The 12,205-nt window shown below is 51.8% G+C and overlaps 1 protein-coding gene and 1 long non-coding RNA gene across 2 annotated transcripts; both read right to left on the bottom strand.

Moving 5' to 3' along the window:
• Positions 1–982: 982 nt before the first annotated feature.
• On the bottom strand, positions 983–2,494 carry LOC112885287 (retinitis pigmentosa 1-like 1 protein). Its single transcript, XM_025950939.1, has 3 exons — positions 2,186–2,494; positions 1,673–2,074; positions 983–994 (listed from the first exon to the last, which is right to left on the bottom strand). Exons 1-3 carry the CDS (start codon positions 2,492–2,494, stop codon positions 983–985), a joined length of 723 nt encoding a protein of 240 aa, XP_025806724.1.
• Positions 2,495–6,075: 3,581 nt separating this feature from the next.
• On the bottom strand, positions 6,076–8,462 carry LOC112886847. The gene is made up of 3 exons (XR_003227444.1): positions 7,750–8,462; positions 7,563–7,647; positions 6,076–7,420 (listed from the first exon to the last, which is right to left on the bottom strand). It is a non-coding gene; the product is annotated as an uncharacterized LOC112886847 (long non-coding RNA).
• Between the last annotated feature and the right edge of the window lie 3,743 nt (positions 8,463–12,205).

Genomic DNA, 12,205 nt, shown 5'->3' with positions numbered 1-12,205 from the left:
AGACGTGGACCTCGTCGACGAGCGCAGATGGCGAGCAGCAGTCCGAAATGCAAGGTACAACCAAGCGCTCCGGCGCTACCACCAACGGTTCGTGCGAAGTAGGGAGCTCCGGGTCGGGGACCTAGTCCTAAGGCGAATCCTGAACCGGGAAGGCATGCACAAGCTCTCCCCCAGCTGGGAGGGGCCATTCAAGGTGACAAAGGTGTGCCGACCCGGATCTGTTCGCCTGGCTGCGGAGGATGGAATGCAACTACCCAATCCATGGAACATTGAGCACCTCCGTAAGTTCTATCCCTAGGACCTGGTTGAGAGGAAATTTTTCCTTTGTAATTGGTAGCATTGCCGTGCGGACCAGGGCGGTAGAGGTCCGCCCTCGTAAACCCGGCCCCTGGCGTACATCGCACAACTCTTCTGTACCAATTAATTAAGGGAAAATTTGTTCTCAAATGCGTCCTTGAAGTCTATGCGATTTTATATTTTTTCGCTTCTTGTTACGCTAACCCCCCACGTGTTCTTCACGTCTGTGTTGTGCCTAAAGCCTCCCTTGAGTTGCTACGCTACGTCTCTGCCTCGGACCTCTGTTTCGCGGGAGAGAAAGGACCGGACTCCTGGGAACTGGCTTCAGGGGGACGTGCTCGCCCTTTGCTGGGGTCTAGGGTTGTCTAGCTGCTTAGCCTGGTTCCGTACCCTAAGCCTACACACTCTGCCCCCCTAGGGTGGGTACCGTCGTACCTTGAACCGTGGACCCGGGGGCCGGGACCCCTTTTAATCCCCGAACGCAGGTCCTAGTGCTCTGGCTTGCTACGCAACTTAGGAGGCCTTCGCTAGCCAGACTGAGGATCCGTGGGGACGTCTTCTAAACGTCGATCCTAAGTCATGTGCAGGACCTCGGTTTTATGGCAGCTAGTCCCGACCTATCGCGACTACCTCCCAGGGGGCCACGGGACCTCGGTGTGCCCAACAGCACTTTGCAGATCGGCAATCAGGAAAAAAGCTAAGTTTTTCGCGAAAAGTAGACACATCAAATACTTAAACGCGTTACTAATAATGTGCACAACATTTTAAAGCTATCTTACAATAACAAAAGTTATGTTACAAAAGAAATAACAAAAAGATACTAGCACTACTCCTCTGGTGGTCCGGAGGCACTCCCACTCTCTGCAGGTTCGGGACGACGCCGGAGGCGGGCCGCGACCATGTCCACCGCCTCCTGGACCCCTTCTCGCGCGGTGGCTGCGGACGCCCGGAGGGGTCCGACCAAGACAGGAGTCAGCTGGATGGAGGGGTCATGGCTCCGGAAGCTGGTGAGAATGTACTCAGCCATCCCCCGAGCAACTATTCTCCCCTCTGTCTCTAGGAGGTCCTGCATCCCGGCCTCCGCGTCCAGTAGCCGCCTGGCGGTGGAGTCCAGCAGTTGGAGTGCGGCGCCAAATGGCGAAGGAGCCTCCGGTACCCAGATGGGGTTGGCTCCGAGTGCCCCTAGCAGAGGGTTCACCGTACCGACCCATCTTGTTAACCGGTCGGTGCCGGCGCGCTGCTCTGCTAGGAGCCCCTCCACCTTGGCCTCCCTCTCCTGGAGCGCTGCCTCGCGTTCCTGGAGCCTCCGGTTCCCGGCTGCCAGCTCCTCCTCCACGGCCTCTTCCCGCTTCTGGAGCTCCTGAAGCCGGGCCACCTCCTCTGCTTCACGGGCGGCCAGCCATTCTTCTTTCTTTGCTGCCGCCGCCGCCAAATCTGCGAGGGCGGACTTCTCCGCCTCGATCGCTGCTGACGCCTTCCTGGCCTGGGCCGCCAGCTCCCGGGCGACCCGCTCCCTGTCTGCTAACGCCACCTTCATCTCCTCCACGGCGATCAGCCCCTCAAGGGCTTCAGTTTCCCGCCGCCTGGCCTCCTTCTCCCGTTGGAGCGCCGCCGCCTCCCGGGCGCGAGCTTGCTCCAGCTCCTCCTGTAGAAGCTCGCGCCCCTGCGCGAGCTTGGCGCGCTCCTCGGCGTAGCGGGCGGAGACGGAGTTGATGCGGTCGCCCAGGCGGACCTCCCAGTCGGAGAGTCGGTGGCGCTCGGCCTCCAGCTTCTCCCACTCTCGGCGCATGCCAGCCTCCAGCTCCTGCTGAGCTTGGTGGTATTTGGCTATGAGCCGGGGAAGAGGGATCTCCGCTGTGCTTGGGAGGAGGCGCCATCCCAGCACCACCTCCGGTTCCACCTCCTCTGCCGGTGGGGCGGCGCTGCTGGCAACTTCGTCGACCTCCGGTGCCGCTGTCTCTGCTGCCTCCGGTGCCGCCACCCCTGTCGCCTCCGGTGCAGCCACCTCCGCTGCCTCTGGCGCTGCAGCCTCCGCCGTGGCAGCGGTCCCCTCTGCTGCTAGCTCAGCTGGAGAGGGCCCGACCTCGATGCCCGGCTCTGTTGCCGATGCCTCGGTCGTCGCAGCGGGCCTGGTGCCCTCCTCCTGGGGGGCAGCTTCGGGTCGCGGCGGTGTGGTGACCTCCGGCTCCGGGCCCATGGGTCCGGGGGCTTCTGGAGCTGTCTCTGGCAGGGGACCTGCTGGGGTCGGCGCCGAGGGTCCCGACGCTGGCTGGGGGCCGGATCCCCCAGTTGGTGCATATGAAGATTGCGGCCTGCCGTACCATCAGTATGGTTAAGAACCAGAAGCCAAGAGAGATAATGAAAAGCTATGAGAAGGATGCTTACGCGTAGTCGCACCACTCCCATCTGCCCAGGGCGGCTGGGGGGACTTTCCTCCCTGCTGAAGACCCCCCGAACTTTTGATGGGTGTCCCCGGCCATCGGAGCTTCTGGTGGCGGCAGTGGGGACTGTGACCTGGCCTCAAGCGGGGGTGGTGGCGTCACCGGACGCCGTTCTGGTGGTGGCGGCGGAGGAGTCTGTTGTTTCGGAGGAGGCCGTCGCACTCCCTCCGAACTCCTCTCCGTCCGCCGGTGTTGTGGCGGAGGTGGTGGAGCTCCGCTCTGCTCCTCCACTCCCGCCGTCTTCTGGCGCTTGGGCACCGGCTCCCCGACCAAGGAGCCGTCGCCTCGCTGGAGCCTCCGGGATTTGCTCCCTTCGGCTTGGCTGCTCCGTGCGGGTGCTGCCCCCTGAGCCTCGTTGCTCCTTTGGGCCGGGCCAGCACCCACATTATCCTTCTCCCGGTGCGCTGGCGCCGGCACCTTCTCCTTCCCTTTTCCGCTGGGAGCCGGACCTCTGGGTCCCGGCTCCCCGGGACCTTCGCTGGGGCGTTGCTGGCGGTCCGGAGAGGCGCCAGGGATCTGGAGCCCGCGGTTGGGGTCTCCTCCCAGCTGCCGGACCGCCAGGCCACCCTCGTCCAGGGTCGGCATCGACGCCAGGACAGAAGACCGCAATGCCTGGTCCTCGCACAGGGCCTTCACCCCGCTCGGGAGGACCAGGGACTCGGGAACGAACACCTCGCCGTTCATCGCCCGGATCGCCGCCTCCAGCTCCGCCCTGGTGAAGTCGCCGCCGGGCCCGCGCGCGATTCTGCAGCAGTCGTTTAGCCCCGTGTACACGTAGGCCATCCGGGACCGCTGCTGCAGGGGGGCGATCCGCCGCTTCAGGAAGTCGCCCAGCACCATCATGGAAGTCAGGCCGCTCCTTGCCAGCTTCTTGATCCGGTACAGCACCGGGTCGAGCTCCGCTGGTATCGATGGCCTGGTCTTCCATGTGCTCCGGTCGCTCTGGGACCCTCTGTTGGCAGCTCCAGGCGGTCGTGGGGCTCGACTGCCGCGATGACCCAGCCTTCGCGCCAGTCCTCCCACTTGGAGCTGGAGAAGGCGGCGATGTAGGAGCCCGCCATCCCGTGCCGGAGCTGGAAGTAATAAGCGCCGATCTCGCCGCGCTTCTTCCCGGTCCCAACCAGGGAGTAGAAATGCTTAAAGATGGTGGTGCAGGGGCGCACCCCCACGAACATCTCCATAAAGTGGGCGAAGACCGCCACGAGGAGGACGGAGTGGGGGGTGAGATGATGAAGTTGGAGGCCGAACTCCTCCAGGAGCAGGAGGAAGAAGGAGGAGATCGGAGGAACTAACCCGCACATAATGTACGAATTGAAAAGGACGAACTCCCCCACGGCAAGATCGCGGAGGGGAATCTTGCTGGCGCTGACCTTCCCGGCGTACGCCGGCGCGGTCCACCCCAGAAGGCGCCGCACCGCGTCCAACTGACCCTGGCTCTGGAAGCGGCGCGGGAAAGGAAGCGAAGCCATGGTGATTGTTGGGAGTGGATTGCAAAGGAGTAGGGAAGAGAAGGGAGCCGAGCGCAAGGAAACCGATCACGAGAAGGGGCGCGGAGACGAAGGGGCGCTACGGCGTCTGTTGTTGGCAAGAGCGAAAAGGTAGCCGCTCCCTTCGGCGCATACCTTTTATGCAAAAGGCCGCTGCCTTCTCGCGCCCGCGGCGACCGAGGACAAGCCGAACGGTTGTCTACACCAGGCCCCTCCTCTCGCACCCTATGACTGGTGGGCCCGGGCCCGCCAGTCAAAGGTGTGACCACTGGAGGGAAGGGGAAAAGGCGGAATCCGAACCGCCCAGGCCGCAGGACGGGCTCGAATAAGACAAGAATCTGAACCGTCTGACGCGCACGGTGCGCGCGGAGGACGGGCCCCTCGGGGATCCCGCTATGGGCGAAAGGACATCCATGCCCTTACCCGGCGGGAACGAGCTGTCCACCCGGCGCGAAGCTGGGACTTGGCCCACCTGCGGGTTCATCCCTCACCCAAGGTGGGCCCGGGGGCCTCTGTCGGTACATACAGACAGGGGTACCTCCTGCTAGGGTGTCCAGGCCCTTGGCGTCTCATAATCCATAATCTCCCCCTCGCCTTCTGGGTGACGAGGCACATTACCCGGGCCTGACAGCTGGGACCACGGTCTCCGGACCCACCCGGAGCTCTAAGAGGTCCGGGGCCTCTGCGCACCCAGGAGGGCAGGAGGGCTCTCGGGTTGCCCCCACGGACCCGGACTCCCCAGGGGGTCCGGGGCCGCTACGTGTGATGGCCGGACCATCACGGGCCAGACTGCTACAACCGGCCTCGGAGGACCCGGACCTCCCTTCCCCCCGGGGAAGGGGACCGGTGCCACCACGTGCCGTCCTATAGAGGGAGCGTGGCTGGTCCTGCCACGTGCCTGCGGCTGAAGGCCCTTCGTGGGTCTCCAACCCACCTACCAGCATTTAATGCGGTAGCTGGGCCGGGCGCGCCCAAGTCAAAAAGAGCGGCCTGCCACTGACACACGGGGCAGGTAGGCTGACACCACGGTAAGCCTGCCTGATCTGAATGCGGCGCGTCGTATCACCGTGCACAGTGCGCGGACTGTGTACAGTCCCGTCACGGCGCTGCGCGCGTGATGATGGTCTGCAATAGGCAAAGCCAAGGCGTGCGCTGTAACAGTGCACACGCAACGGGTCAGCGCTGCTTCACCGCCTGACGGGAGGTCCCATCCTAACAGTGACAGCACGGCTTCACTGTTATGCAACGCTGACGCCGGACACTGTACAAGACAAGGCTGTACACGGCCATATCCTGGCTAAAGATACGCACATCAACTTCTCGATCGAGAAGACTACGGAGAGGAGCTCGAGGAGATGACCTCCATACCTCTCATAGAACAGCTCCTGTTGGCCGGGCCCACCTGTCGGGGCCCCGCTCAGTGTAAGCACTCCTCTTGAACTATAAAAGGGAGAGTGCACTCGTTAGAAGAGAGGTTGCACACACACAAGCTTATGCTGCCTTCCATTTAGGCTCACGCACCCAATACAATTCCCAAGTGGACGTAGGGTGTTACGCTCCGGCGGCCCGAACCACTCTAAAATCTTTGTGTCCCTCCTGTGTTCATCCGCACGCCGATCGAGCGCTCCTAAGTCCCCTCCAAACCCATCCTTAACTAGGATTAGACGGGTGCTTTCCGCCACCCGGCTGGAGAATTCCTCCGACACCGATGGACCAGGAAAGAATTACTTTGTGATGACCTGCTTCGTATGTCGCGTTGCAATCCAGTGTTCTTCGATAATGAACTAGAACATTCGACGCACGATGTGCACTCTATCATATGCTCGAGTAAATACAAACAATATAAATTCTAAAAAAAGTTGTTTTTCATATTGAATAGGATCACAATCACCAAATACAATATACTAAACCTCATTGTTCCACCATGAATGGTATTGAAGTTATATTTGTCTGAAAATTATAACATTACAAATTGCTTCTTCCTAAAAATAAATTAGATCGAAAAAGAAACAGAACTGCTATTGCCTGCCCAAAAATCAACCAAGGCTACCTTCCCCAAAGTATTTGATTGCCAAAGACCCTTCTGCTTTATCTCACTTACAACAAGTGGCTTTGAGAAAGGAAAAAAGAATAGATGATAAGCATTGCACTTGCGGACTGCATTGCTAGATATTATAATATCATAGATGTGCTTATATCCAATGTTTATGATTTAAGCTCGACTAAATTTGCAGCAAAATAGAATGCATCGATATGTTTCTAAGACTGAATTTGCCTGCACTTAAAATTCATTCAAAGTCAAATTCAGTCAAAGCATTATACAACAGTATTTCTAAGTATTATGGGTAATCACACATTCTATCTGGATGTAGAACTGTACATAACCCAATCCTACCATAACCTCTTTGGGCAAGAAAAGTAGAGGGCGGGCTAATTTTATGAAGCCCTGGGATTAAAAAAACTGATTTGTAACATGGTTTTGATCTGATCCAAACCTAAGCATCATAAGTCCATAATTCAAATTCTAATTCAGAGGGAATAAGGATATATTTTTTTATGGCTTCAATCACTGCTTAGTACTAAGAAAAACATGTTGAGAAGAAGAAACAGAAAAATAAAAGTGTATCCTTGTAGTTCTCTCTTTGTTTTATAATATAAAATGAAATATACTCGTGTATTGCGTAAATCATACTTGTTTTGCATTCTTGAACAAAAGGAAGTAACAGTACTTGACATTGTGTATATGGCAATCATCTTTCTACGTAGATTGTTCACATGACCACATGGAGCAAATTGCGCATTAGAAACATGAAGCCTAATAACATCAGGTACAATTTACCAAGTGAAACATAAAAGAAGAAAAAAAGGAGGCTGGAGATGCATGGTGGTGTAAGCAGTTTCTTACTTCACGCCTGCTGTAGGAAGGGGCAGCACGATGGCATCAGAGGAGAGGCAGAGGAGGGTCGCACAGCAGAACAACCTATACCGTCGTCGTCTTCTCTCGTTTGCTTCCGCTTGTTTGCTCGAACAGCAGCAAAACCTAGGGTAGCTCTCAATGAGCGCATAGATTGCAAGAAAGATGGTACCGCATCCACAGCAGTGCCTCTACCACTCTTGTGTAACCAGCTGTTCAAAAACATTCAGAGTTTTCTGAAAAGGTTTAAATCCAGCTGCTCCTGTTCACGACCCTCCCATCTGGCACAAGGAAAAAAGTCTAAATCAAAAAATATATTTCCAAGACCGAGGCAAGACTGGCTCTACTCACAAAAGGAGGATTTTTATTGGCACACAAAGCATAGCCGAAGGAAGCAGGAAACATGAGAATGAGAACATGTACGTTTCGGACGTCAGATGCAAGGAAGCACGTAGAGAGCCCCTTTCGTGGTCTGAGATCGCCGACACCATTGTGACTGGCAGCACGCCTGAAACAGTACGAACAGTTCTGTGTCAGGCCAAGGCAAAACAATCCGAAAGTTTTAAGTATAAAAAAAGAAAAACAATAGACGTCATGGCAAGAAGCTCACCACCGATACGGGGAGTAGGCTTCGAACATGGAACATCTGGCTAGGGATTGGGGCTAGGAGAGGGAGCGAGGGGGTTCTGAACCAGGCTGAGTAGATAAGGACACGAGGCACAGGTGGCGGCCAAGGGGCAACGCTACGTGATACTGTCTGCCGCGGCCGCGGTCGCTGCGCCCATCGGCGGCACCGGTGCTGCCATAGCGGATCCCAAGTACGCTCCGCCTCACCCGACGGCGGCACTCAGCTCAGCGCGGGGGCCGAGAGGGCACCGGCCTAGCTGTCCTCGCTCCTCGGTGGCTAGGCGGGGCAGTGGCGGCCGGCGGCGTGGTCCCCGTGGCTCGACGGCTAGACGAAACTGCAGCCGGCGATGTTGCTCGCATGGGGTTGCAGCCCAGTGGAGCGGAAGCGGGGCACGCAAGGCCGGATGGCAGCTAGCGGGGCCCTCGCGGCTCGGCATGGCGCGCACGACGTGGGGGCTCTGCTGGGATGGCTGCCAAGCTAAACGAAGAGCTCTGCGCCGGAGCAGCAGGACGAAGCTTCGACGGAGGGCATGGCTGCCGAGCGCGGCGAGGACGACGGCGCCGGGATGGCTTCTCGCTCCTAGCGGCAGCATCCATGACTCGCAAGACGAAGCACACGGCACATGACACTTGGTTGGTCCTCACCCCTCTAGACCTTTGGTTCGCCAGCTACACGCGGGGCCACGATAGACTTGGGCCACCACTCAACGACGGAGGTGCGCTGAGAGAGAGGATGAGTGCAGGCTACCGTCATAATTGCTAACGCAGCAGAGGAGTGGCCTGCTGGTCAGGGAGTGGGCGTGCGAGACGAGGCTCTGGTGCCCAGCATCTCTGTCTACCCACCACAATTCGTCTGCTATTTTTCGCTGGCACGTGGGGCTATAATATACTTGTCCCACCTTTCTCGCTTCCAATGAGAGAGAGAGAGAGCTGTGGTGAAGGAAAGGAAGAGTTATGGACCACTACGATAAATGTCAGCACGGGGCTCCACGTGTTTTTTTCTTCGGCGTGCCCCTAGGTGGAGAGGAGAGTGTGCATCGGCGTGCATTAGCGCTAGTGCTGATTGACACGCGTTTCTTTCGCGTGGAGCGCGGAGGAAGCAGCAAAACGGAGTAGGTTTTAATCAACCTGATTCTATTGCTTAGGAATTCATGGGAATCTTGGTGTGTTCAACCCAAATGAAATGATGTGGAGAGTCCTTGGTAAACCGGAGCCCATTCGAAATATTGGTGATAGATTTGGTCACCTTATTGAATGTAAAGGGGACTTAATTGCAGTTTTCAGACCATATGATGCCAACCCAATTGACATTTTCAAGCTTGACCGATCTCATATGTCATGGGAAAAAGTGTTGCGATTGGATGATGCAGTTTTGTTTTCAGATAATCAGAATACAACTATCAAGTCGGCTCAAGAGTTTGGGTGCCACAGCAGAATATACTTGCCGTTCTTTGGATCTAGCGAAGCGGAAGACCGCAAAGCTAGTGCATTCTATGATTTGGAGGATGGTCAGTATAAGCCCGAATTCTATGGGCTGATAGAACCAATGAACTCCCTATGGATCGAATCGGCACCCATAAAGTACATGTGTTTAGTCGTACTTATTTATTTTGCATTCTGGTTTGATTCAATCTTTTGGTAATTTACCTTTTTTACATAGGTCTATCGAGTTCATTATGCTGATGACAGTGTTCTTTTTGAATCCTGAGAAAATATGGCGTTTACTGTTGGGATTTCTCCATATATACATGCATTTCCTATATTCCTCCTTATTTTTGGATGGTTACTGAATGCAACTGTACGCTCCCTTTTTATATTCCATGCATTTCTTGCAAATCTGCTGTTGAACTTTGGCAAGGCTAGCAAATAGTCTTCGTGCATATCAGTATAGAAGAAAAAGGTATATTACGATTCTTCCATCCATGAGAGTTTGCCATTATTGCATCTCTCATTTGTCGCTGTAAAGTGGGCGTCACACGGGTTAATGCATCCGCAGATTTCCCGTTGGGAAGACGAACAGCTCTAGCTCTAGCTGATTTCATCATAAAAAAGAAAGTAAGACTTTCACTACAAGTGTAACTCTCAAGATTCCATGAAATATTCATTTTCCAATTTAATCTAGCGTATGTATTATTAGGTCATTGGAGCTTCTATGTGCGGATCTGGATGCTGAAAATGGGAAAGGCTTTGGCTGTTTAATGGGCTTCTGCCCTGGATAATTTACAAAAACTTTGCAAGTTTCTTTAATTATAGTAATTACCATGGATAAAATGTGGCATGGCGTTAGCACTGAATTTATCTCTCGCCTGAAGCCATGTTACGTTAAAGCTAGGACAAAAATATATCTAAAGTGACTTCAACTAGCACTAAGCTGCCGTTGAACAGGATCTTAGAGACCTAAGACCACTGGCTAATCAGTGACGGAACTGGAGAGAAAACCAAAGGGGAGCTATACGAACTTATGGAATAGTTAATTTTGTCAAAAAAAATTTCAGCCGAAGCTCATCTTCATCCCTAAATTTCTTTTTGAAGAAATATCTCTAAACTTTCAAAACAATCATTTTAATCCTCAGACTTCTCCATCCGGCTCAATTTAATCTTTCATCCTGCGTAGCATGCTATGGTAGCAAGCCTTGCACATCTAGTTAACTATTGTTCATAAAAAAAAATCAACATTTCTATAAATTTGATCATTATAAAGTTTTACCTTGACAAAACTAAAATGATGTACAATTTTTAAGGAAGGGAGTTGATACGAACATATTTATTATACATGCACAAAAGTTCTTTTTTGAAAAAAAATTATGTAGACACATGTTAAAGTTTTGTTATGTCATATTTAAGTATGTATGAACCAATATATGTTACGGCTAAAAAATAGGAATAATTGGGTGCTGACTTGGTATGTCAATGTGGCAAGATACTTAAAACAAATGACTAAATTGAGATGCATAAAGAAGGTTGAGGACTGGAACGTTCATTTTAAAAGTTTAGGGATGAAGTTAACTCTCGATTAAAAGTTCGAGGACGAAATAGGCTAGTATGTCAAAAACAAACTAGTTTTTCTTTTGGTTTTGCATTGATTTCCTATAGAAATTTGATCTAATTTCATCAACAAATTATATACTATATATTGTTTTTCTTTTGTTGAGGAGACCGTGGCCCCTGCCAGCCCTCCCTCGGTTCCGCCGCGTAGCTAATTGATTAGTATTTACATACATACAATGGGTAGTAAGAGGAATAAGTCTAAGTACTCAGAAGGCACTCATGTAAAATGTTTTACACCAAATATCTCTCTCCCTATCTCCCTTCCGTGTTGACATTGCAACAACACGATCCACATTGATTTTAACAAGTACTCCTTCCGTCCCAATTTATTAGTTATTTTAGCTTTTTCAAATTTATAGAATTTACTACGCACCTAGATATAAGTATATATGTAAATATATAGCAAAAATTATGTATCTGGAAAATCCAAAATGACTAATAATTTAGGACGGAGGGAGTACTCTATTAGCATCGAACTGAATGGAAGAAAAGTTTAATCAAAGAATTATCAGTGACGTATAGTGATCTAACACACCTAAAGACCTCGTGTTCAAAAGACTATGATTTCTAAAAAAAATTACCTCTCTCTTAAGCTACGTTAAAATTGTGACAGAGTGTATTAAGAGTGAGTTTAGCTAGAGCTCACCTGACATCAAACTGGATCGCAAAAATATATAGGCAACACAAAAGACATGCAGAATCCTCTCGTGCATGAAAACAATTATGTAAGTTAGTTTACACAGCTATGTTGACGCTACAACAGGATGGATCTAGAGTGACTTTAGCTAGCAGCTTAGCCCTCTACTGGCATCCACCTAGACCTACTAGCAGCGGGGTAGTCATGAAGTATGATTGTATCACGGCGAGTAAAGTTCTTCTACATCTCTGTCTATATCTCTACTATTAAAGCAAGCAAATGTTTCTTGTTCTGTCAATCGGAGTCCTAATCAGAATTAAGATGACCGTATGTTGAGTTAAGAGTTCGAAACCATTTAAAATTAGCGCCTGACGAGTAAAATAGATAAATATTAAAATCATCAACCGTACTATATTATTATAAAATATATATGATGTATAATATATATTTTTATATATTAATCAATATATTTATTCGGCTTCCCGTAGCAACCTATGAGCATATTTGCTAGTTGCAGATAAATATATCAAGCGGTCTTCACTAAACTTTGGCTCGCAAATTATATTAAAATACAATTTATATTAGCATAAAAAATATCCAACAGAATTCCAGCATAGAATTATTATTTGCTTTAGGTGTACCAAAGAAGCAACAATTAGTTGTTAATAATGGCAACTTTTTTACGAGTGAATATTAATTACAACCTAAAATACGTGGTGATTAGCCGCGGAAATTAACCCGGTTGTCATTATTA

The sequence above is a fragment of the Panicum hallii genome, chromosome 3 (genome assembly GCF_002211085.1).
Source record: "Panicum hallii strain FIL2 chromosome 3, PHallii_v3.1, whole genome shotgun sequence".
NCBI classification, from domain to species: Eukaryota; Viridiplantae; Streptophyta; class Magnoliopsida; order Poales; family Poaceae; genus Panicum; species Panicum hallii.
This window is presented reverse-complemented; position numbering and strand designations above follow the sequence as displayed.